General features: G+C 37.7%; 1 protein-coding gene across 2 annotated transcripts in view; it reads left to right on the forward strand.

The window, feature by feature from the left end:
* Positions 1-22,702, forward strand: part of odf2a (outer dense fiber of sperm tails 2a) — a 27,889-nt gene extending 5,187 nt beyond the window's left edge. For both annotated transcript variants that reach the window (XM_061711011.1, XM_061711020.1), the window contains exons 5-18: positions 3,345-3,529; positions 4,255-4,396; positions 6,041-6,163; positions 7,159-7,233; positions 8,824-8,940; positions 11,565-11,750; positions 12,204-12,313; positions 13,663-13,798; positions 15,632-15,742; positions 16,674-16,937; positions 17,599-17,699; positions 19,256-19,418; positions 20,853-20,978; positions 22,399-22,702. In XM_061711011.1, the coding sequence (XP_061566995.1) occupies positions 3,345-3,529; positions 4,255-4,396; positions 6,041-6,163; positions 7,159-7,233; positions 8,824-8,940; positions 11,565-11,750; positions 12,204-12,313; positions 13,663-13,798; positions 15,632-15,742; positions 16,674-16,937; positions 17,599-17,699; positions 19,256-19,418; positions 20,853-20,978; positions 22,399-22,569 (2,010 nt within the window). In that variant the 3' untranslated portion in view covers positions 22,570-22,702. The remainder of the gene's footprint in view (positions 1-3,344; positions 3,530-4,254; positions 4,397-6,040; positions 6,164-7,158; positions 7,234-8,823; positions 8,941-11,564; positions 11,751-12,203; positions 12,314-13,662; positions 13,799-15,631; positions 15,743-16,673; positions 16,938-17,598; positions 17,700-19,255; positions 19,419-20,852; positions 20,979-22,398) is intronic.
* Positions 22,703-24,035: the final 1,333 nt, after the last annotated feature.

The following is a 24,035-nucleotide window of genomic DNA, read 5'->3' on the forward strand; positions in this document are numbered from 1 at the left end:
ACCTGTTTCAAGTAGATTTTCACTTAAAATAAGTAGAAAAATCTGCCAGTGGAACAAGATTTTTTTGCTTGTAATGAGAAGATAAACATGTTAGTTTCACTTACTTCGCCAGCCGCCGACCGGAAGTGACGTTAAATGCAACGATATATAAAACTATTGAATATTAAAAACATTAATAACTAGGTATGTCCCGATACTTTTTAGGCCGATACCGATGTTTTGAAAATGCCTTGATCGGGCCCGATCGATCGGGACAACACTAGGTGTAACGATACACTAATCTCATGATACGGTACGATACACGATACTGAGGTCACGATAACAATACGATACGATATTATAGCAGTATTTTTTTAACAACCTTGAATGAGGAACATATGACTGGAAAAAATTGTCTTTTATTTGAAAGACACAAAATACAAAACAATGCTGTGCGTTTTCCCTATTGTTACAGTTTGTAATGCTTTATAACTGTTTAAGTTTTAAAGAGCAAGCCAGGCCAACCATTTTCCACAAACTGAACTAAAAGTAAATGTCAGGTTTGCATTAATCATCTTCAGTTTCATACAAGTAAAAATTAGTGTCCGACCGATCAGCCTTTTTTTCGATTATTTCGATCACCGATTAGGGGGAAATCAAAAAGACCGATAGCCGATATCAGCCGATACGATTATTACCCTTTTTTACCTTTGTGGGAGAAAACAAATTTCAATACAAGAATTCATTTAAATGAATGGTGAGCAATTTATTGCTTTAACTAGGAAGGACAGCAATATTCACTTCGCACGGCTCACACATCAAAAGTGCAAATTATGGAACATCAAACAAAACAAGCAGCATTTCAGTTATTAAAAATAACATTAAGTGAATTTTCTCTTTACATAAAATAAAAAAGCTGCCTATAAAAAAATAACAAATTAAGAGGAATAACAGCCTCAATTTTAGAACAGTCAGGCACAATACTCCCAATTCCCAGACCCAAACCAAACTTGGAGGTAGTAACAGTAAGCTAACTAGTACACATGACAAACAACCAAACAGTACAGGTTGTGAAAATGGCTACACAGGTTGTTTTTTTAAGTGCAAATATTTACTTAAGTTTACTTAAAGGGGACCTATTATGAAAAACACGTTTTTTCTTGTTTTAACATATATAAAGTGGTCTCCCCTCACCCTTCCAGCACAGGGGAGACAAAATACCATGGAATTCTGCAAGGTCTCTGACCCCCGCCTTACAGAGTCCCCCAGTGTCACGTGGTTTTTTTTGAGCCGTTTAGAATCTGCTCCCGTCGTGACGTCACGACGGGAGCAGATTTCCAGAGGTTCAGCCTCCGCTGCTGAAACCACGCCCACAACCAGCTCTCTACGCCGGCTGGAGCGGGGCTTCCTTCAGCCAGTCGGACGCGGCGCCGTGGCGCCGCGGATCCGGGTTAAATCATCCAGGTTCCCGGGTGGTTTGGGAGCTGGGTCCTCGGGGGTCTGTCCCAGGTCGGACCAGCTTCACCCTCCGAGATTTTCAGGCAAATCTGTCGGTTTGATCACCGGTAACCGACGATGCGCCGCGGATGCGCTCCGGAGCGATCTGTGCGCCCGCCGTGGAGTTGCAGCGCCAGCGCGCAGCATCCGCCGTGTAGATCCGGCTGAAATTCCGCTGGTCGGTCCCCGGGAGTCCCTGCTACCAGTCCAGGCCGGTTCCTGCGGTCCCGGCCGGTCGGAACTGGTCAGATTCCCCCGTTAAAGCCGCTGTGACGCGCGCTGCTCCAGCAGCGCTGCTCCCGGGCGCCCGGCGTGGCTCCGGGGCCAGCGTTCAGCATCCGCCGGGTAGATCCGGCTTAAATAGTGCATAAATGTTATTTATATACAACTCATATTTTATTTTTTTAACAATAAAGTTTCCATTTGTGAAAATTCAGTGTTGTGATAATTTACAGGCTTGGGCTGCTCTGGCGGAGCGAGGTTTATGCTCCTCCCCTGCTCCACGTCATTCAGGGAGCCAATCAGCACAGAGCCTCATTATCATACCCCCCCCTTCCCTAAAAATGAGGCGCAGAAAAAGAGGTTAGAAGCGGTAAAACTAGTGACAGGGCCCACAGGCTGGATTTATGATTTATGTAGAAAAAACAAGCTTTAGATTGTTTTTAAGACATTCAAGGCCTGTTTAAAATATACATTAAATGCCATAATAGGTCACCTTTTACTTAAGTTTGAGCATGTTGAACATTCTTAATACAAAAAGAAAATGCAGTATTTCAGTAAATTTCTTAATTTTTCTTTAAAAAAAAAATTAAAAAAAAATCGAAATTATTTATTTTCTATTTTTTTTGGGGGGGGGGGGGCGATACCGATTATTAATAAAATTCTGAATATCGGTCGCCCACTAGTAAAAATATTTTGCCACAAACTGAATAGTTTCTCTCATGTATGACTTGACTTTTTTTCTTTTCCAGAAATTTAACAACTAAAATTAATAAATAAAAGTAAATAACTAAACTATGAAAAGTCCCAAACTCCAAATGCAACATGACTGTTATTTATCTTCTGCCAGAGCTCAGAGCTTCACGTGCTCCCAGCTTGAGGCCGTAAGGTGAACCCCGTTATCGTTTCATCACACTCCCACCTTTGGGGACGACACAATCTTTACATCATAAAAAAGATTGATTCATGCTCACCTTAGAAGTAAAAGTTCGGAGCTCAAAACCCCGCAAGAGTCCCGTGATCGGGACCGCAAAACGGTACTAGTTTCTTCTGAGTGTAGTAAGATTTTGGTCCGCGGGTCGAGGCGCGGTCGTCACGCGATCCCGCTACACCAATAGGATGTTACTAGTAAACACAATATATTAATATTAATAACCCAATATTGCGCTACAGTTTGTCACCTCCACAACACGTATCGTGACGTTTCTGTATCGTGAAATTTGGTGGTCTCAACATTTCAACTTTTTTCTCGACATTTCGACTTTTTTCCTAAAATTGTACTTCAACATCAATCTCGACATTTCGATTTTTTTCTTGACATTTCGACTTTTTTCTCGAAATTTCGACTTTTTCTCGACGTTGACTTTTTCCTTTACCAGAAATTGAACAACTAAAATTAAATTAGGCGCGGTCGTCACGTGATCCCACTGCACCAATATGATGCGCATTACTAGTAAACACAATATATTCATATTAATAACCCAATATAAGTTTTGTGGCATGATATATTCCCCTATCCCCTATCCATCCCCTATCTATTAATCATTCCTGTGTTTTATTGTTATTATTTTGGTAGTTATGGGTAAACTACACAGAACTTTTAAAGCTTTTTCTCACCTCTGTTGGCTGCTGGGAACATCTGCGTGCAGGTGGAACTGCGAAAGAAGGAGCAGCTCCTTGAGCGTCAGACCGAGCAGCTGAGCATCTCCCAACGAGTGATTGCCGATCAGGAGGAGGAGCTGGCCGAGGTGGCCAAGGAGCTGGAGGAGACGGAGAGGGAGAACGCGCAATTACGCCAGTCCATGGAAAAGATGCTGGAGAACAGCAGTAACGAGTAAGTGGGATTTTAATAACCCTTTTCTAACCGGAATATTAGCAATAACCCGGTTTTGCACGGCCATGTAAACACCAATAACCCCTTTGAATAACCGGAATTTGGTCATATTCCGGTTTTTAAAAACCTGAATATGAGCCCTGGGTTACTCCTTTTCTACCGGTAACCTGAATATTTGGTCATGTATAGCCTAACGGGATATCCCCATCAGAAGGAACAGGAATTTGTTTTCTGCGTATGTTCTTTTAAACATGGAGAAACGCAAGACCAGGAGGAGACTAATCACTTCATAAATGTAATGAAAGATATGAACATTTTGTCATTTGTAGACGGTAGAAAGTACCGGGATAGCCAGATTTACAAAAGGGTGAGCCAAAAGTTGGTTTTGAAAAAGGCGTACTAAAGGGCAGAGAAACAAAACGACTTCTACTGGGCTGTTCATTATCCGCCGTGCTGCTGTTATTGTTGTTTTGGATTTGGATACAGGAAGAAGAAGTGGAAATGACGGGAATTGCGTCATGACGTTCTCCGTGCGTCGCTGGTTTGATCCAGATATCCCAAATGATTAATCACCATGTATACAGGGATAACCCTGTTTGCTCACGCATGGAAACGGAATATTCCCAATGTTTCAGTAACTAGAATATTGACCATAACCCCGTTTTTGACTGCATGGAAACATAGTCATTGTCAAATGTGAGTGTCCTCTGTTACTGTTTTGACAGAGCACACAGGGACAGTGTGCAGCAGGACAAGGATGCTCTTCTCAGGAAGCTGATGGAAGCTGAGATGGACGGAGCTGCAGCTGCTCAGCAGGTCTCCGCTCTGCGGGAATGTGTTTCCCAATTGAGCGGTGCTGGAAGAAGCGTGAGTGTCTGGTCCAAACAACGCACTGCTTTGTCGTTAGTTAGTTAGCACGTGTGTTTCAGTTTAGGGCTGAAACGATTCCTCGAATAATTTGAGTAATTCGATTACAAAAAATGATCTTGGAATTTTCTCTGCCTCGAGGAATCGTTTAATTTCGCCAGCTCAAAGCAGTTATTTCGCCCGGACTACGTTTAATGCGGCACAACGCGCTGAAGCCACGCACGTAAAGGAAGAAGAAAGAGGCGGCGGATATGTTTGGTTTTAACTAAAAGAAAAGGAAGAAAATGTCAAATGTGTGGGAGCATTTCAAGCTGGACACCAAGGCGAACACTGTTGCATGTCTTCACTGTAAGATCAAGTAGCGCTGGTGCCTAATGTGCTCCAATACAGCAGGTCTCATAATTTTATTTTGAACACTGCCTAAACACAAAATCTTATCAAGACTTTAACTTAAAACTTAACTAGAACTTAAAATTAGCTTGACACAAAGGAAAGTTCAGTTGAAACACGTAAGAAAAATACATAACCTTTTAATTGATGTGTGTTATCAGGTGTAATGGCATTTTTAGGTTAGAAAAAAGAACATTTCTTGGTAAGATCCTTAGTTTTTTGAGTGAAGGCAGTGGATTTGGTCAACTGTGTAAGTTCAGAGTTTTTAAATGCACAGCCACGAACCTACTGTATTATATACTTTAGTCTTAGTAATGTCAATTAACATCTAACATCTTATGTATATTTAGGGCCTTCGCACTGTAAGTGCGAAGGCCCTATTGTATCTGTAGGAATTTTCCTTTTTTTTTTTTTTTTTCCTTCTTCTGACGAAATCAGGGCCTTTTTGCCCCCCTAAACGTGCCCCAAAAGTCACCAAATTTTGCACGCAAGCCAGGCCTGGCGAAAACTTTAATATTTAATGGTTTGCATTAATGGGCATGGCCTGATGGCTCAACAACGCCCCCTAGAAAACTTTGTGCCTCAAGCCCCACAATATGGTTTGACGTACATGCACGGAAATCAGTACACACCTGTATCATGTCGCAACTTAAAGAAAAGTCTCTTGGCGCCATGGCCGAAACCTAACAGGAAGTCGGCCATTTCGAATTAATCGTGTAATTTTGGCGCAATTTATGCCATTCCTTCGGCAATTAATTAATTAATTAATACGGCCCAAACCATAACGTGTACCCAGGTGTGTTATACATCAAAATGTGCGTCTCCATCCTGCGACGACGCGCATTACTTTTCTCAGTCAAAAGCGTTACCGTGGGGACGCTAGACGCCAAAAGGCGCGCCCCCCCTTCATCTGATTGGTCAATATTTGATAGTTCCTACTTTCTGCCATAACTTTTGAATGGTTTGATATAGAGTCGTGGGTTGTGTCATCCGCTAAATGTCCAGGCCTGAAGAATCTACATGCAAGTCATACAAGCGCTTCCACTGCAGCACGCCTGAACGTGCACAAGGGTGCGAGGGCCCGTTCATCGCTGCTTGCAGCTTTAATTGTAATTGCTCTGATTAACTAAACAAAAATATGTTTTATCCGATTACTTGATTCATCTATGGAATTTTGAGTAGAATACTAGATTACTAAAATATTCAATAGCCCTATTTCAGTTGCTCCTTGTTTTCTATTTTCCATGTAAATAGCTGCCTGGCTCTGCGTCCTCCGCGTTGGCCCATCAGAAGGAACTGTTGGTGCAGAAATTAGAGACTTTTGAGGCCTCGAACCGAACGCTGCGGCGCCTTCTTAGAGAACAGCATGAAATCCAGGTAATGTGTGCTTACTAACAACTGCACTGCAAAAACTCAAAATCTTACCAGAAATATTTGTTTTATTTCTAGTTAAAATGTCTCATTTTTAGTCAAAAAAATCTCATTACACTTAAAACAAGACTCATCACTGAAAAAAAACAACAATTTTCACCTGTTTCAAGTAGATTTTCACTTAAAATAAGTAGAAAAATCTGGTGGTGGAACAAGATTTTTTTGCTTGTAATGAGAAGATAAATCTTGTCCCACTGGCAGATTTTTCTACTTATTTCAAGTGAAAATTTACTTGAAACAGATGAAAATAGTTAAATAACAAGTAATCTTTCTGGTAATGACTCTTGTTTTATGTGTAATGAAATTTTTTTGACTAAAAATGAGACATTTTAACTAGAAATAAGACAAGTATTCCTGGTAAGATTTTGAGTTTTTGCAGTGTATATGCTATATATATATATATATATATATATATATATATATATATATATATATATATATATATATATATATATATATATATATATGCTATAATATAATGCTCCATGTTTCTATAGATACTTTTATAACGAAAGGTTTGGATGGATACAAACCTCACAGTGGCAAGATTTATCAGACTACACTGTAGAACATGGACATGTGGATGTGAAGGAAATATTCTGCAGGAACTGAGAAAACTCAGGAATCAATCTCAATGTTGACTAAACCACTTTTGCCTCGTAACAAAAATATTATTGAGCACCTTTTAAGTGCGTACATCTTTTTCTAAGGTTCACACCTCAAAGCGACCATACAGATTTTTATTTATCCCTGTAAAACCTGCTCAGATGAATTAATTCACATTATTGCACAATGAGGACGGATGGACAGATGGATGGATGGATGGATGGATGGATGGATGGATGGATGGATGGACGGATGTGTTTCCAGCATCACTATGTCGTATCTGTGTGTGAAGCTCGACTAGCTTTCAGATATGTGTGTGAACTGTTTTTGAGCAGATGGATTCAATCCAGCAGTCGCAGCAGAAAAGTGCTTTGCTCAGGAGGCTCGCTGACACGGAAGCACAAAACGCTGTGAGTTCAGAAACGCCTACAAGATGTATTTGACTTCATTTTAATTCAGTTAATCTACATTGTTTGCAGTTGTTAGATAAGATTCCCCCAGTCCATCATGCTTAAATACACTGCAAAAACTAAAAATCTTACCAGGATTATTTGTCTTATTTCTAGTTAAAATGTCTAATTTTTAGTCAAAAATCTCATTACACTTAAAACAATAGTCATTACCAGAAAAATAACTTATTTGACAATTTTCACCTGTTTCAAGTAAATTTTCACTTGAAATAAGTAGAAAAATCTGCCAGTGGGACAAGATTTATCTTTTCATTACAAGCAAAAAAATCTTGTTCCACTGGCAGATTTTTCTACTTATTTTAAGTGAAAATCTACTTGAAACAGGTAAAAATTGTTGTTTTTTCCAGTGAAGAGTCTTGTTTTAAGTGTAATGAGATTTTTTGACTAAAAATGAGACATTTTAACTAGAAATAAGGCAAATATTCTTGTTAAGATTTTGAGTTTTTGCAGTGTGGTTTTCATTTATAGCATCTGGAAGTGAAACTTGCAGAGAAAGAAAGAGAAGTGAACCAGTTATCTGAACTCCTGGATACAGAAAAGGTATGGTGTGACCAGCTGCTTCCTGTGATGCTCAATGTTTTGAATGAATGAAGTTTATTCAATCATGACAACACAAAAACAACACAACACCAAAAAGACATTGTGCACAGCATTGACATTTCACACAAAACCAATAATCATGTGTTGAACAACGACTGAAAAGGCAGAAGCAGACTGATTATAAAAGCCTATCTTATATTATCAACTTTCTTTTTTTTGGCTACCAACCTCCAGAAAAGCAAAGAGACAATAGAAAAGCAAAGAAACTACTGAAAAGCAAAGAAACAACAAAAGGCAAAGAAACAACAGAAAAGCAAAGAAACATTAACAGATAGTCAATCGCACTTATAAGCTTCAGAAATAGCTTTACAAAAGAGAATGACATGTTTTTAAATTTATGTTGGCATCATTCCAGAATGTAACTCCAATAATGGAGACACGTCTCCTTTTCATATCTTTTTTAGCTTTTTGTACAGGTAATGTGTGCTTACTAACAACTGCACTGTAAAAACTCAAAATCTTACCAGGAATATTTGTCTTATTTCTAGTTAAAATGTCTCATTTTTAGTCAAAATTCTCATTACACTTATAACAAGAGTCATTACCAAAAAAATAACTTGTTATTTGACAATTTGAACCGGTTTCAAGTAAATTTTCACTTGAAATAAGTAGAAAAATCTGCCAGTAGGACAAGATTTATCTTCTCATTGCAAGCAAAAAAACTTTGTTCCAGTGGCAGATTTTTCTGCTTATTTTAAGTGAAAATCTACTTGAAACAGGTGAAAATTGTTGTTTTTTTCCAGTGATGAGTCTTGTTTTAACTGTAATGAGATTTTTTTGACTAAAAATGAGACAACTAGAAATAAAAAAAAATATTCTTGTTAAGATTTTGAGTTTTTGCAGTGAAGCTCACTGCAAACAGTCTATCAGAAGTTTTGCATCTTTTTTCTCAATTGTGACAGCTGTCTGCTGCATTACTTTTGAATACAGGACAACGCCAAGAGCTCCGCTGATTTGTCCAACACTCTGGAGTCAACGAGAGCTCATCTGCAGGGACAGTTACGCAGCAAAGAAGCCGAGAACAACCGTCTCACTGTGCAGATAAGGGTTTGTCATGAAGACCTGTTGATGCACCCACAGTCCATCAAGTGTATTGTTTGTAGTTTATAGTTAGTAACTTTGTAAATCAATTAAATTAGTTATAACTGGGGGAAGATTTTTTTTTTCATTATGCACTTCGAGAAAAAAGTCAAAATTTCGAGAAAAAAGTCGAAATGTCAAGATTAATGTTGAAGTACAATCTTGAGAAAAAAGTCGAAATGTCGAGAAAAAAGTCAAAATTTCGAGAAAAAAGTTGAAATGTCAAGATTAATGTTGAAGTACCATCTTGAGAAAAAAGTCAAAATGTCGAGAAAAAAGTTGAAATATTGAGTAAAAAAGTCGAAATGTCAAGAAAAAAGTCGAAATGTTGAGAAAAAAGTCAAAACTTTGAGGAAATTGCAAACATTTGGTCATTGCATTTTGAGAAGATTATTATAAAATGCAATTGCAACTTTTTTATTTTCTAGTAAATGTAATAACATGGTGCATTATGTAATAATAGCTATTATTGTTGTTTGTTTAACAATGAATTTATACAAGAGTGACTTTTGTTGTTATTTATGCAATTTCCCCTTAGAACTATGTAGCCCAATAAATCTATGTATAATACTCCAAATATGACTTTAGTTGCCTATTTGAAGTTTGGAATTATATAGGCCAATAACAAACAAATAAACAATGCTTTAGAATTGTTATTACATAATGCACCATGTTATTACTGATTCTAGAGAATAAAAAAGTTGCAAGTGCATTTTGTAATAATCTTCTCAAAATGTAATAACTTATTACATAATGCGGCAAAATGTATTACAAAATGCGTTGGGGTAGATTATTACAAAATGCGGCTTTATTACAAAATGAAATGACAAAGTTATTACATTTTCGACGTTTATTACAAAATGCACCGTTATTACAAAATGCGGCTCAACAAGGGGTTATATCTATACATTGGAAATGTTTGAGGTATCTATCCTTTCAACCTGATCTAGAACCAGTTGCCATATAGAATAGAAGTTGAGTTATCTTACTGACAGGGTTCCTACAGGTGCTTGAAATCCTTGAAACTGCTTGAATTTCAATGTTGTGTTTTCAAGGCCTGAAAAGTGCTTGAATTTTAGTTTAAGTGTTTGAAAGTGCTTGAAATAATTACTGTCTTTTACAAAATTGGGATCAGACGGTATAGTTTAGTTATTGCAAGGAGAAATAAAATCAGTAAGATGAAACATAACTAGATGTTTACAGCACAATACAATTTACAAAATTGTGATAAAAAGCGGAAAAAATAATGAGTGTATATATTCCTGTAGATATTGTACACCAGCGATAAGATGCTTGAAGATTTTGAAAATGACCCTTGAAAATGTGCTTGAATTTGACCTTGAAAAATGTGTAAGAGAACCCTGTTTTTTCCAATCTCGATTGTACAATCTTGAACTGTAATACCTTATGTCTTAAGCAAATTGAGGATGAGTGTATCCTATCCAATGTGGGGTCCCATACATCCTGAGTAAGTTCTAGGCCTAATTCTTCTTCCCATTGGCTTTTTAGACGTGTCAGAGGTTCTAAGTTTTGGGAATTGAGTGACATGTAAATTATTCCCAATAAGCCCTTTATGGTGGAAGCTAAGTTTTAAAAGAGAATCTAAGAGGGAACTGGGTGGTATTGCTGGAAGTTGCGCTGATTGTGAGGATACAAAGCTGCGAAGTTGCAGATACTTGAAGAAGTGCGAGTTGGGGATTTTGTATTTTAATCTCAGCTGCTCGAATGATTAAAAATTATCATCAATATATAAATCTTTCAAAGTAGCTAATCCATTTCTTGTCCAGATATCAAGATCTGTCTATGATGGAGGGTTTAAACCAGGGGTCGGCAACTCAAAATGTTGAAAGAGCCATATTGGGCCAAAAACAAAAATGAAAAGTCTTGTATAAGCCTTAGAATGAAGGCAACACATGCTGTAAGTTATAACTGGATACTCGGCTGCAAATGTAGCATGCTAATGTCTTTCCACGTTACTCTTTTTGTCACGCAAATCTATGGAAGAGTATTAGGGCCAGGCAGGAGAAAAATAAAAATAATATTTTAGAGGAGGAAGATTTTTTTTCCATTATGCACTTCGAGAAAAAAGTCAAAATGTCGAGATTAATGTTGAAGTACAATTTCGAGAAAAAAGTCAAAATGTTGACAAAAAAGTCAAAATGTTGACAAAAAAAGTCGAAATATCGAGAAAAAAGTCAAAATTTCGAGAAAAAAGTCAAAATGTCGAGATTAATGTTGAAGTACAATCTCGAGAAAAAAGGCGAAATGTCGAGATAAAGTCGAAATGTCGAGAAAAAAGTCAAAATTTCGAGATTAAAAAGGAAAGGAAAAAGGAAGAACAAAGGGAAAAAAAGGAAAAAAGAGAAAAAAATAAGAAAAAAAAGGAAAAAAAAGGTCAAACATTTTTGAAAAAGCTCCAGGGAGCCACTAGGGCGGCGCTAAAGAGCCGCATGCGGCTCTAGAGCCGAAGGTTGCTGACCCCTGATCTATGGTATTTGTAAATCACATTTGCATCATTCAGTCATTAAGGCAGGTGCTGCCATTTTTATAAAGATTTAACTGCCGGTGCTTTGCTCCACGCGTGGTTTCAGAACCTGGAGCGAGCAGCCAACCAGCAGAAGGCCGAGCTGAAGCACCTGAACGAGAATCTGGCCAGAGTGAAGCAGCAGGCGTCTGCCGACCGAGAAGCTCAGAAACGAGCCTCGCGAGCTCATAAGCAGCAAGCCGAGCTGAGCAGGGGAACCGCAGACCACCTGAGCGCTCAACTGGTGGACATGGTAAGCCGTCAAAGCGAACAAGTCATCAGATATGTCATCCCTGTCATTATCCGTGCCGAGCTTCTGGTATACAAGGCAAGTTTATTTGTATAGCACAATTCAACACAAGGTAATTCAAAGTGCTTTCACTGCAAAAACTCAAAATCTTAACAAGAAAATTTGTCTTATTTCTAGTTAAAATGTCTCATTTTTAGTAAAAAAAGAAATCTCATTACACTTAAAACAAGACTCATCACTGGAAAAAAACTACAATTTTCACCTGTTTCAAGTAGATTTTCATTTAAAATAAGTAGAAAAATCTGCCAGTGGAACAAGATATTTTTGCTTGTAATGAGAAGATAAATCTTGTCCCACTGGCAGATTTTTCTTTAGGCCTGATTTGAAGGAGCTGACAGTTTGAGCAGATACAACATTTTCCAGTAAAAACACTGTTTTCAAATATTCTTTTACCAGGAAAAGCAGGTAGCAGATGCTCTGTTAGCAGCAGAGATGTGGCAGAGTCGGCATGCGGAGGAATCCAAGGAGAAGAGTAGACTGGAGGTTGAGCTGTCGTTGTTGAACAGGTGACTGCAGGTTCTCTTGACGTTCGAACGCTGCTGAGCTCCGGATTTGGGGCTGATTTCATTTGACATGAAGAGGTTATTCCCATATGAATGAGTGCTGTTATCGGCCCTCTCAACAGGGAAAAGTTTTTTTAGTTTAAGTTTATTTCAGTCATATATACCTTTCAAGGCAACAAGGAAGAGACTAATTTTACAATTTGGCTGAAAAAGGCTCAGGCAGAAGCAGAGCTTATTAATGCTAACGCCTACTACACGACTTAAGCTACACAATACATGGTGTCAAGTGTGAAGAAAAAAAAAACAAAAAAAAAACCAAACATATAATATATACACATACTGTACATACACTTGCATACATACATGTACACACATAGATGCATATACATACACATACATATCTCTTTTCCCCTTTTTTCAATTACAGCCATAACTCCCAAATATAAATGCACATGATTTTTTTGAACATAACAAAGGAAGTACATTGCTTTAGTTTGAGATCAACACTATTCCACAGCTGGACCCCTTTAAAAGAAATACATCTTCTTTTAACTTCTTTTATCGCTTTTGGTAAAAAAAATCTGCATCCATCTCTTAACTCAGATTTACTCTCAGACGCTATGAAAAACCTCTGCACGCTGTCTGGTAGTCAATGAATGAAAAGGATTCGCTCCAAGAAACGTTGAATCCTCTTTTCTCCTCAGTTATTTTTCTCTTTTTCCCTTTGGAAACAATCCCTTTGGCCGATTTGTTTACAACAGCCGCCCTGCTGGTAGAAACGCACAATTTAAATGACATATTTTGGTCAACTAACATGACTATACATAAATTACATAGAAACACCAGCAAAAATATTTAAAAAAAATAAAATAAAAAAGGATTTAATCCCTTTTATATGGTTTAAAGATTTAAAGTAATTAAACCTTCCTATTGTTTAGTTTTTATCTATTTTAAGGATTTGATTTTTTTGGTTTTTGAATCCTCTTCTCCTTAATTATTTTTCTCTTTTTCCCTTTGGAAACAATCCCTTTGGCCGGTTTGTTTCCAACAGCCACCTGCCTGGCGCCGCCCTGCTGGTAGAAACGTGTGTCGCAGGCTCCTACGCAGATCTTTATTAACAGAAATTTTGAAATTTAATGTTTATTCCACACATTTTTACAGCATTGGAAAACGTTAAGAATGTTTGTGTCATGTTAGTCCTCCTACATGCAGGGGTCAGCAACCTGCGGCTCCAGAGCCGAAAAGAAAGAAAAAGGGAGCCACTAGGGCGGCACTAAAGAGCTGCGGGTTGTCGACCCCCGGTGTAGACCCAAGTGACACTATAACATTCCTTCTGTTCTGTGTTTTTCCAGCCGTATAACAGACCTGAGCGAGCAGCTGCAAAGCATAGGAGATAAAGGCCGAGCGGAGAGAGAAGGGCTGCTGGATCACCTGCACGGACTGACAACGGAGAGCTCTGCTGCCAAACTGGAGAACCAGTCTCTCAAGGTGATGAAACTCTGGTACACTGCAAAAACTCTAAATCTTAACAAGAATATTTGTCTTATTTCTAGTTAAAATGTCTCATTTTTAGTCAAAAAAATCTCATTACACTTAAAAAAAAAGGGACATCCCCAAAACTTCTAAACTGCATAGAAATGTATTTATTTTATATGAAAAAACTAAATGCTTTGATTTAAAGTTTAAAGTAGCATTGAATTTGCATGACTGTACAGACAGCCAACCCTACTAGCAACTGAACTAGCCTCCTATGCTACGTATGTCCACATCAGCCAAGATGTATAATATACATACAGGTGAAGAATATGGTGTAAAAGTTAATTTATTTCAATAATTCAACTTAAAGGACCATGAGGCTCCTTTTAAGAAATGAGACTCTCTAGCGCCACCCTTCGCCACGACGGCCGTTGGGGGTACTGCAGTCAACAGCGAAGCCGGCACGGGAGAACGGGGAGAACGCGCATGCAGCATCATGTGACGTCATGTGAAGTCACATCCGCAGCCCAGCGCACGAAATTCGGGCCCACAATTGCAGCACATTTTGCAGCACACAGCCTGTTCAAGGCAACGGAGAGATACGCTAGAGGGCTCATTCTTTTTGGTTTGGAACGCTTCATCTGACATTATTACTAGAAAACTTAAAACGTATACGAATTTTTTTCATAAATCCTGCCTCAATCCTGCCTCATGCTCCTTTTAAAAGGTGAAACTAATACATTACATAGTCTCAATACATGCAAAGCAAGATGTGTTAAACCTTTATTTGTTATAATTATGATGATTGAATTGTTTATTTATTTTATAATATAGAGATTTTTTTATTCGGGGTTTTCATAAACTGTGAGCCATAATCACCAAAATTATAACAAATAAAGGCTTGAAATATCTCACTTTGAATGTAGTGGGAAATAATATATTTGTTTCACCTTTAGTTGAATTTACTCCGAATGAAGTTTGCAATATATTAAAATTTTCCGACCTTCACCTGTATATTATGACATAAATAAATAAGAGCATAATGTGTGTCTATATTGGTTCAATACAGAACGCAACTTTTAATTCCTAATTTGGAACAATTTCCTTATTTCAAAGGACGGGTGGCGACCCTGGTGACGCATGCAAACACGCAGGATTTAACCTGTACCGCCCCCGACGGGCCCGGTACCGGGTTCAGCAGCTGCATGCACCAGTTCATGTGTGAAAAAGTTACTCAAGTGCTATAAATAAGAGCATAAATATACGTCCGTATTGGTTCAATACGGAACGCAACTTTGAATTCCCAATTACTCAGTGCTGAATTCATTCTAATAGACTTCATGAATTTGTGTGGTAAACCCCAAATTAGGAAAATTAGAAAATAAAAATGCTATTTTTACATTTACTTTAACATCCTTTTTTTTTAGATGAGTTTAGTTTATTGGTCCTTTCAATTTCCACAACACAAATAACGCAAAGTACAGGTGTTAATCGTCGGTGTTATACAAAAAATATATATAATTTGTGTGTGTGTGTGTGTGTGTGTGTGTGTGTGTGTGTGTATGTATATATATATATATATATATATATATATATATATATATATATATACACATATACACCAAACATATCCGCCGCCTCTTTCTTCTCCCTTTACGTGCGTGGCGTCAGCGCGTTGTGCCGCATTAAACGTAGACCGGGCGAAATACCCTGCTTTGAGCTGGCAAAATTAAACGATTCCTCGAGGCAGAGAAAATCCTCCATCATTTTTTGTAATCGAATTACTCGAGGAATTGTTTCAGCCCTAGTGAGGACGCATCAGCTGATGCTGCGTGTTGCTTCTAGGCCTCAGCATCTGCAGCGGAGGAGAAGCTGGTGTTGTCCCAGTCTGAGCTGCAGCAGGTTAAAGCCTCCATCAGACAGTACGAGAGCCTGCTGGACAGCTACAAATTGCAGGTATATTTCGGTTTCCCTCACTTTGGCTCAGAGATTGTACCTTTTTGTGATGGTTAACGTATGAATGCCTATGGAGGTAGATTTGTTTCTTAATTATTCAATACAAAAAAAGATTGCTTCAATCAAAAAATATATTTTCAATAAAAGAAAATTTCAAAAAAATTATTTCAATCAAAGAAAAAAAGTGTTTGAATGCAAAAAAATATTTGAGACTCAAAAAAATGCATTTGAACACTGTTTTTCTTTGATTGGAAATGTTTTCTTTGATAGAAGTGAAGTTGTCTTTGTTTGAACATTGGGGAAGCATCCGCCCATTGCGGGATGTTTGTGTCAAAATGATTCAATTAAAAAAAAAAAAAAGACTTCAAAACTTTTTTCACTTCAATCAAAAAAAAAATCACTTCAAATCGAAAAAAAATATTTTCAATCCAAAATAAAGTGTTCCATTTTTTTGAGTCTCAAATAATTTTTTGCATTCACTTTTTTCTTTGATTGAAAAGGTTGTGAAAAAGTGATTTAAAAAAAAAAAAAAATTTATTGAAAATATTTTTTTCTTTTTCAAGCAACTTCTTTTTTTTATTAAATGATAAATACACAAATGTCCTACCCATAATATGGCCCAAACCCAAAAAAACCACTGCTTCAATCAAAAAAGTTGCTTCAAACAAAAAAACTTCACTTCACAAAACATTTCCAATCAAAGAAAAACAGTATTCAAATGCATTTTTTTGAGTCTCAAGTATTTCTTTGCATTCAAACACTTTTTTCTTTGATTGAAATAAAAATTTTTGATTGAAGTAAAAAATTTTTTAATTGAAAATATATTTTTTAATTGAAGCAATCTTTTTTTATTTTATTTAATAATTAAGAAACAAATCTACCTCCATAGATGCCTCAACTCTTTTCCTTTTTTAACAAAACACTGCTTTAGGTTGTGAAAACGCGAGCCGAGGCGGACGAGTACTGCGTACGGCTCGCTCAGGCCGACCGGGATGCCCAGTCGGTGCGAGAAGAGCTCGAGCAGGGGATCGAGCAAGTCCGCAAGGAGCTCCTGGGGCGGCTGGCGGAGCTGGAGCCGCTACCGGACGCCCTGCAGCGTTCCCAGCTGCAGCTGCAGGAGGCTCAGGACGAGCAGCGAAGCCAGGAGAGACGGAGCGCGGAGCTCAACACAACCATGACGGAGCTCCGGATGAAGGTCACAGCATGAACTTCAAGTTAGATTTGATTTGATTTGAAGATTTTTTTATTTCGAACATGCATGATAAAAAACGTACAAAAAAGTGAAAAAACTTTCGACTTTTTTCTCGAAATTTGAACTTTTTTCTCAACATTTCAACTTTTTTCATGAAATCGACATTTCGACTTTTTTCTCGACATTTCCACTTTTTTCTCGAAATTGTACTTCAATATTAATCTCGACATTTCTAATTTATATATATATATATATATATATATATATATATATATATATATATATATATATATATATATATATATATATGTACAGCACTTCATATAATATTAGTTCACGGATCCACCAACATGCTCGGAATGGAGTAGGAATGAAGTAACCACTTATCGAGTCCTACTTTTGAATCTTACATACATTGTTGCATATAATAAGACGAGTTTCAATAACTGTTCAATATAGTGATATAATACTCAATTATATGCATATATAAATATAGTCAAAATCAAAGCAACATTGAGAACTAGAAGTTGTGCTGGACGTAGTTGAAACATGTTTTAACCATCGCAGTGGTGGAACATTACTTAGATACAGAAGAACAACACGAATGCTTGGATTTGAAGTCCAAATTGTCTGACAAAGGTGGTGTTCTGGTTGTGGGTTTCAGCTGGAGACCGCGGGCGGCACCATGGAGCATTTAAGACAGAGGAACAGGTCTCTGCTGGAGGAGAACCGGCAGCTTCAGCAGCGAGTTGAGACTTTGGAGAGGTCAGTCACCTCTGGTTCTGACCCCAAAACTGTTTCCTAGGGGGGGCCAGATGGTACCAGGGCCTCCAAAACTGTTTCCTAGGGGGGGCCAGATGGGGCCCCTTAAATTCTTGGGGTGGAACCAAAACTAAAAGCCATTATTACAGGACTTTATTATACTGTTGTAGTATACAGGCTCAGGAATACTTTTTTTTTTTTTTTTACTTTCTAACTTGTCTGCAAAAGTAAAAAAAAAAAAATAAGTTTTTTCTAACTTGTCTGCACCCCTCCTTGAACCGCCACCTTACTGTGGTGGAGGGGTTTGTGTGCCCGAGTGATCCTAGCAGCTATGTTGTCGGGGGAATTCCGTCCCTGGTAGGGTCTCCCATGGCAAACAGGTCCTAGGTGACGGGCCAGACTAAGAGCGGTTCACAAGCTCATCATGGTGAAGAAAAAACAAAGGACCGTTACGTCTCCCGGATCGGCGTCACCGGGGCCCCTCCCTGGAGCCAGGCCTGGGGTTGGGGCTCGCTGGCGAGCGCCTGGTGGCCGGGTCTTTGCCCGTGGGACCCGGCCGGGCTCAGCCCGAAATGATGACGTGGGCCCGCCTTCCCGTAGGCCCACCACCCGCAGGAAGGACCGTGATGAGCTGGTGCCATGTGGGCTGGGTAGCAGTCGTGGCGGGGCCTCGACGACCCAATCCCTGGACCAAAACCCTCACAGTGGGGACATGGAATGTCACCTCGCTGGGCGGGAAGGAGCCGGAGCTTGTGCGTGAGGTTGAGAGATACCGGCTAAGGCAGAAGCAAACTGCTTATAAAAGCCTATCCTATTATAGCAACTTTCTTTTTTTGGCTACCAACCTCCAGAAAAGCAAAGAGACAATAGAAAAGCAAAGAAACAACAGAAAAGCAAAGAAACAACAAAAGGCAAAGAAACAACAGAAAAGCAAAGAAACATTAACAGATAGTCAATCACACTTATAAGCTTCAAAAATAGCTTAAAAAAACATTTTCTTAAAAACCAAAAGAGAATGACATGTTTTTAAAATTATGTTGGCATCATTCCAGAATTTAACTCCAATAATGGAGACACGTCTCCTTTTCATATCTTTTTTAGCTTTTTGTACAGTAAAATTTCAGACACCTCTAAGATTATACGGAATCTCCTGAATTGAAAAGAACCTCTATATTGAGTCAGGGAGCATTGATTTTGCTCTGAACATAATTTGCATGATTTTATAATAAAACAAATCATAAAATTTCATAACATGAGAATTTAGAAAAAGTGGCTCTGTGTGAGGAAAGTAATCAGTTTTATTGATGATACGTATGGCTCGTTTTTGCAGTTTTATTATTGAATTTAAGGTGGTTTTAAAGGTGGATCCCCACAATTCCACACAGTAAGATAAATAGGGAACAATCAATGAGTGGTAGATCAAATGCAAGGCCCGGGAATTCAGTACATTTCTGGATTCATACAGGATTGCAAGTGATTTTGAAATTTTCCCTTTAAATCAGGGTATGTGCAGCAGGTTTTTAGTCACATATGTAAAAACCTCTTCTGTCATCCAACAGAAAGCTAGAGGAGGTCAGCACTCAGAACGGTGACCTTCAAGAGGTCGTTGCCAAGCGGGAAAAGGCCGTGCACAACAATCAGCGAGTTCTGGAGGAAAAAACAAGAGAATGCTCCCTGCTGAACCGGAAGCTGGAGGAGGCTCTCGATGACGCTCGCCAGCAGGTGAATCTTGCAGCTTAGCACAGGGGTCGGCAACCCAAAATGTTGAAAGAGCCATATTGGACCAAAAACACAAAAAAAACAAATATATCTGGAGCCACAAAAAATTCAGTCTTGTATGAGCCTTAGAATGAAGACAACAGCCACCTGCCTGGCGCCGCCCTGCAAAAATATAAAAAATAAAAAATAAAATAAGGATTTAATCCAGATTTAAAGTAATTAAACTTTCATATTGTTTAGTTTTTATATATTTTAAGGATTTGTTGTTTTTTTTTTTGTAGTTTTCAATTTGTTAATACGTGAATTATTCAAGTTTAATCCACTTTTTTTTGTAAATTCTTTCATTTAATCAGAATTTAAATGACATATTTGGGTCAATGTGTAACAAACATGACTCCGCATATATTACATAGAAACACCAGCAACAATATTAAAACAAAAAAATAAAATAAAAAAGGATTTAATCCAGATTTAAAGTAATCAAACCTTCATATTGTTTAGTTTTTATATGTTTTAAGGATTTAAAGTAATTTAACCTTCATATTGTTTAGTTTTTACCTATTTTAAGAATTAGATTTTTTTTGTTTTTGAATCCTCTTTTCTCCTCAGTTATTTTTCTCTTTTTCTCTATGGAAACAATCCCTTTGGCCGGTTTGTTTATAACAGCCACCTGCCTGGCGCCCCCTGCTGGTAGAAACGCGTGGCTATGACACAAAACTATTAGTTATTATACTAGTATTAGTATAATACTATTTTTTTTTACTATAGTATTTTTTTCATTATGCACTTCGAGAAGAAATTTGAAATGTTTTTGTAAACCGAAAATGCGCTGCACATTCGTAAATCTAGGTTAGCATCATTCCACAGTTTAACTCCCACAACAGATATACAGTTTACAGTTTAGTTCATCCTTTCTTCCATACTGCCTGCAAGACAGAAATCTCTGTTTTTATATGAGGATTTTGCTAATCTTTTTATGCTTTTCTGATCAGGGCTTGTACACTGCAACAACTCAACATCTTAACAAGAATATTTGTCTTATTTCTAGTTAAAATGTCTAATTTTTAGTCAAAAAATCTCATTACACTTAAAACAAGACTCATCACTGGAAAAAACAACAATTTTCACCTGTTTCAAGTAGATTTTCACTTAAAATAAGTAGAAAAATCTGCCAGTGGAACAAGATTTTTTTGCTTGTAATGAGAAGATAAATTTTGTCACACTGGCAGATTTTTCTACTTATTTCAAGTGAAAATTTACTTTAAAAAGGTGAAAATTGTCAAATAACAAGTTATTTTTCTGGTGATGACTCTTGTTTTAAGTGTAATGAGATTTTTTGACTAAAAATGAGACATTTTAACTAGAAATGAGACAAATATTCCTGGTAAGATTTTGAGTTTTTGCAGTGTGTGGCTTATTATCTCCTTTATCTTCCAGATGTCAGAGTCTCGAGAACGAGCCACTGCCAAAGAACGCTCCACTCAGTCCCAGATCCTGGAGCTCGAGACCAAACTAAGCCGGACTACCTCGGACATCAGCCAACTGAGACGCAACAAGGACGAGGTTAAGGCTCTGATCAGTTACTCCGTTTACATGCAGTCAATAAGCCTTTTAAAACCGGAATATTAGCAATAACCCAGTTTTGCACGGCCATGTAAACACCAATAACCCTTTTGAATAACCGGAATTTGCTCATATTCTGGTTTTTAAAAACCCGATTATGACCCCTGGGTTACTCCTCTTCTAACCCGAATATTTGGTCATGTATAGCCTAACGGGATATTACGGAGTATTAGGGCGAGGCAGGAGAAAAATAGAAAAAATATTTTAGAGGAGGAAGATTTTTTACAAAGTACAATTTCGAGAAAAAAGTCGACATATTGAGAAAAAAGTCAAAATGTTGAGAAAAAAGTTGAAATGTCGAGATTAATGTTGAAGTACAATTTTGAGAAAAAAGTCGAAATGTCGAGATTAATGTTGAAGTACAATTTCGAGAAAAAAAGTCGAAATGTCGAGAAAAAAGTCAAAATGTCGAGAAAAAAGTCGAAATGTCGAGATTAACGTTGAAGTACAATTTCAAGAAAAAAGTCGAAATGTCTTAACAATTCTAAAGCATAGTTTATTTGTTTGTTATTGGCCTATATAATTCCAAACTTCAAATAGGCAACTAAAGTTATATTTGGATTATTATACATATTGGGCTACATAGTTCTAAGGGGAAATTGCATAAATAACAACAAAAGTCACTCTTGTATAAATTCATTGTTAAACAAACAACAATAACAGGTATTATTACATAATGCACCAGGTTATTACATTTCCTAGAAAATAAAAAAGTTACAAGTGCATTTTATAATTATCTTCTCAAAATGCAATAACAAAATTTATTACAAAATGGGGCAGTTTATTACAAAATGCAGCTTTATTACAAAATGAAATGAAAAAGTTTATTTGAAACGTTATTACAAAATGCGGCTCAACATCAAGCATGGAAACAGATTATTCAGAATGTTTCAGTAACCGGAATTTTGACCTTAAAGGGGCATGAGGCTCCTTTTAAGAAATGAGACTCTATAGCGCCACCCTTCGCCAAGACGGCCGTTGGGGGTACTGCAGCCAACAGCGAAGCCGGCACGGGAGAACGGGGAGAACGCGCATGCAGCGTCATGTGACGTCACATCCGCAGGACAGCGCGGGAAATTCCGGCCCGGAATTGCAGCACATTTTGCAGCACACAGCCTGTTCAAGGCAACGGAGAGATACACTAGAGGGCTCATTCTTTTTGGTTTGGAACGCTTCATCTGACATTATTACTAGAAAACTTAAAACGTATACAAATTTTTTTCATAAATCCTGCCTCAATCCTGCCTCATGCTCCTTTAACCCTAAATTTTGACTGCATGTAAACGTAGTCAGTAGTTGACTCTTGTATAGAACGACTTCCGTGCAACTTCTGCAAGTTGTGTGTGTTTTTGCTGCTCAGGTGGAGAGGCGGTACCAGAGCCGGATGCAGGACATGAAGGATCGCTTGGAGCAGTCGGACAGCACCAACCGGAGCTTGCAGAACTACGTCCAGTTTCTCAAGTCGTCGTACAGCAGTGTGTTTGGTGAGGGGCTCCTGGGCAGCTCGCTGCGGGCCCCCTCACCCATCTGACACATCAGCATCCGTTCGCTTACTTTCAACCAAGTGGCCGATGAGTATGAATATTTTTGGACTGCTTGTAAGTGAAAATGAAACACTTGATCAAAAGGTGTGCGTCTTGTATTTTACTTTTGTTTAAAAAAAGCTGTTACCATGGTTTACAGCAGGGGTCGGCAACCCGCGGCTCTTTAGCGCCACCCTAGTGGCTCCTAGTGGCTTTTTCTTTTTTCCTTTTTTTCTCTTTTTTTCTTCCTTTTTCCTTTCCTTTTTAATTTCGACTTTTTTCTCGAAATTTTGACTTTTCTCGACATTTAAACTTTTTTCTCAACATTTCGACTTTTTTCTCGACATTTCAACTTTTTTCTCAACATTTCGACTTTTTTCTCGACATTTTGACTTTTTTCTCAACATTTTGACTTTTTTCTCGAAGTGCATAATGAAAAAAAAATCTTCCCCCAGTTATAACTAATATAGATACATGCAGCATGTGTTTCTCTTCATTCTAAGGCTTATACAAGACTTTTCATTTTTTTGCACCTCCAGACATATTTGTTTTTTGTGTTTTTGGTCCAATATGGCTCTTTCAACATTTTGGGTTGCCGACCCCTGGTTTACAGAATAACGGAAAGTAACGATTACAAGTAAGACACAACGAAGAGGGAGCACGTCTGTACACAGTGCGCAGTGGTCCGAAGAGCAGCTGTAGCTTCGAACATGGCGGCTCCGCCAGGTTATGACGTCAAGACGACCAAGCTCTATAGTATGCAAACTGTATCATGCAGGCAGTGTTGAGAGCTCTTCTCACCTCTGTCACGTGGAAACTGCTGTTGTTTAATCAGGGTGCTTGACTTCATCAGATGATGATGAGAATGATATTGCAATATTACTCATATTTATTCACCTCATGCTTTTATTTTTTAAGCACTTTTCATACAACTCATAATAAATGTGTATTGGCATGGTGATGAAAGATGTGCATTAAAAACAATAATGTGTAAATGGTTTCATAAAGGCAATTACGGAAGAGTATTAGGGCCAGGCAGGAGAAAAAATTTAAAAAAAATTTTAGAGGAAGATTTTTTTTCATTATGCACTTCGAGAAAAAAGTCAAAAAGTCGAGATTAATGTTGAAATACAATTTCGAGAAAAAAGTCAAAATGTTGAGAAAAAAGTTGAAATGTCAAGAATAATGTTGAAGTATAATTTCGAGAAAAAAGTGGAAATGTTGAGATAAAAGTTGAAATCTTGAGAAAAAAGTTGAGAAAAAAGTGGAAATGTCGAGAATAATGTTGAAGTATAATTTTGAGAAAAAAGTCGAAATTTCGTGAATAAAGTTGAAAGGTTGAGAAAAAAAGGCAAAATTTCAAGTTTATTCACAAAATTGTATTTCAACATTAATCTCGACATTTCAGCTTTTTTCTCGAAGTGCACAATAAAAAAAAAAAAAATTTTCTCTTGCATGGCCCTAATACTCTTCC

This window comes from Cololabis saira, chromosome 2, assembly GCF_033807715.1.
Source record: "Cololabis saira isolate AMF1-May2022 chromosome 2, fColSai1.1, whole genome shotgun sequence".
Taxonomy (NCBI): domain Eukaryota; kingdom Metazoa; phylum Chordata; class Actinopteri; order Beloniformes; family Belonidae; genus Cololabis; species Cololabis saira.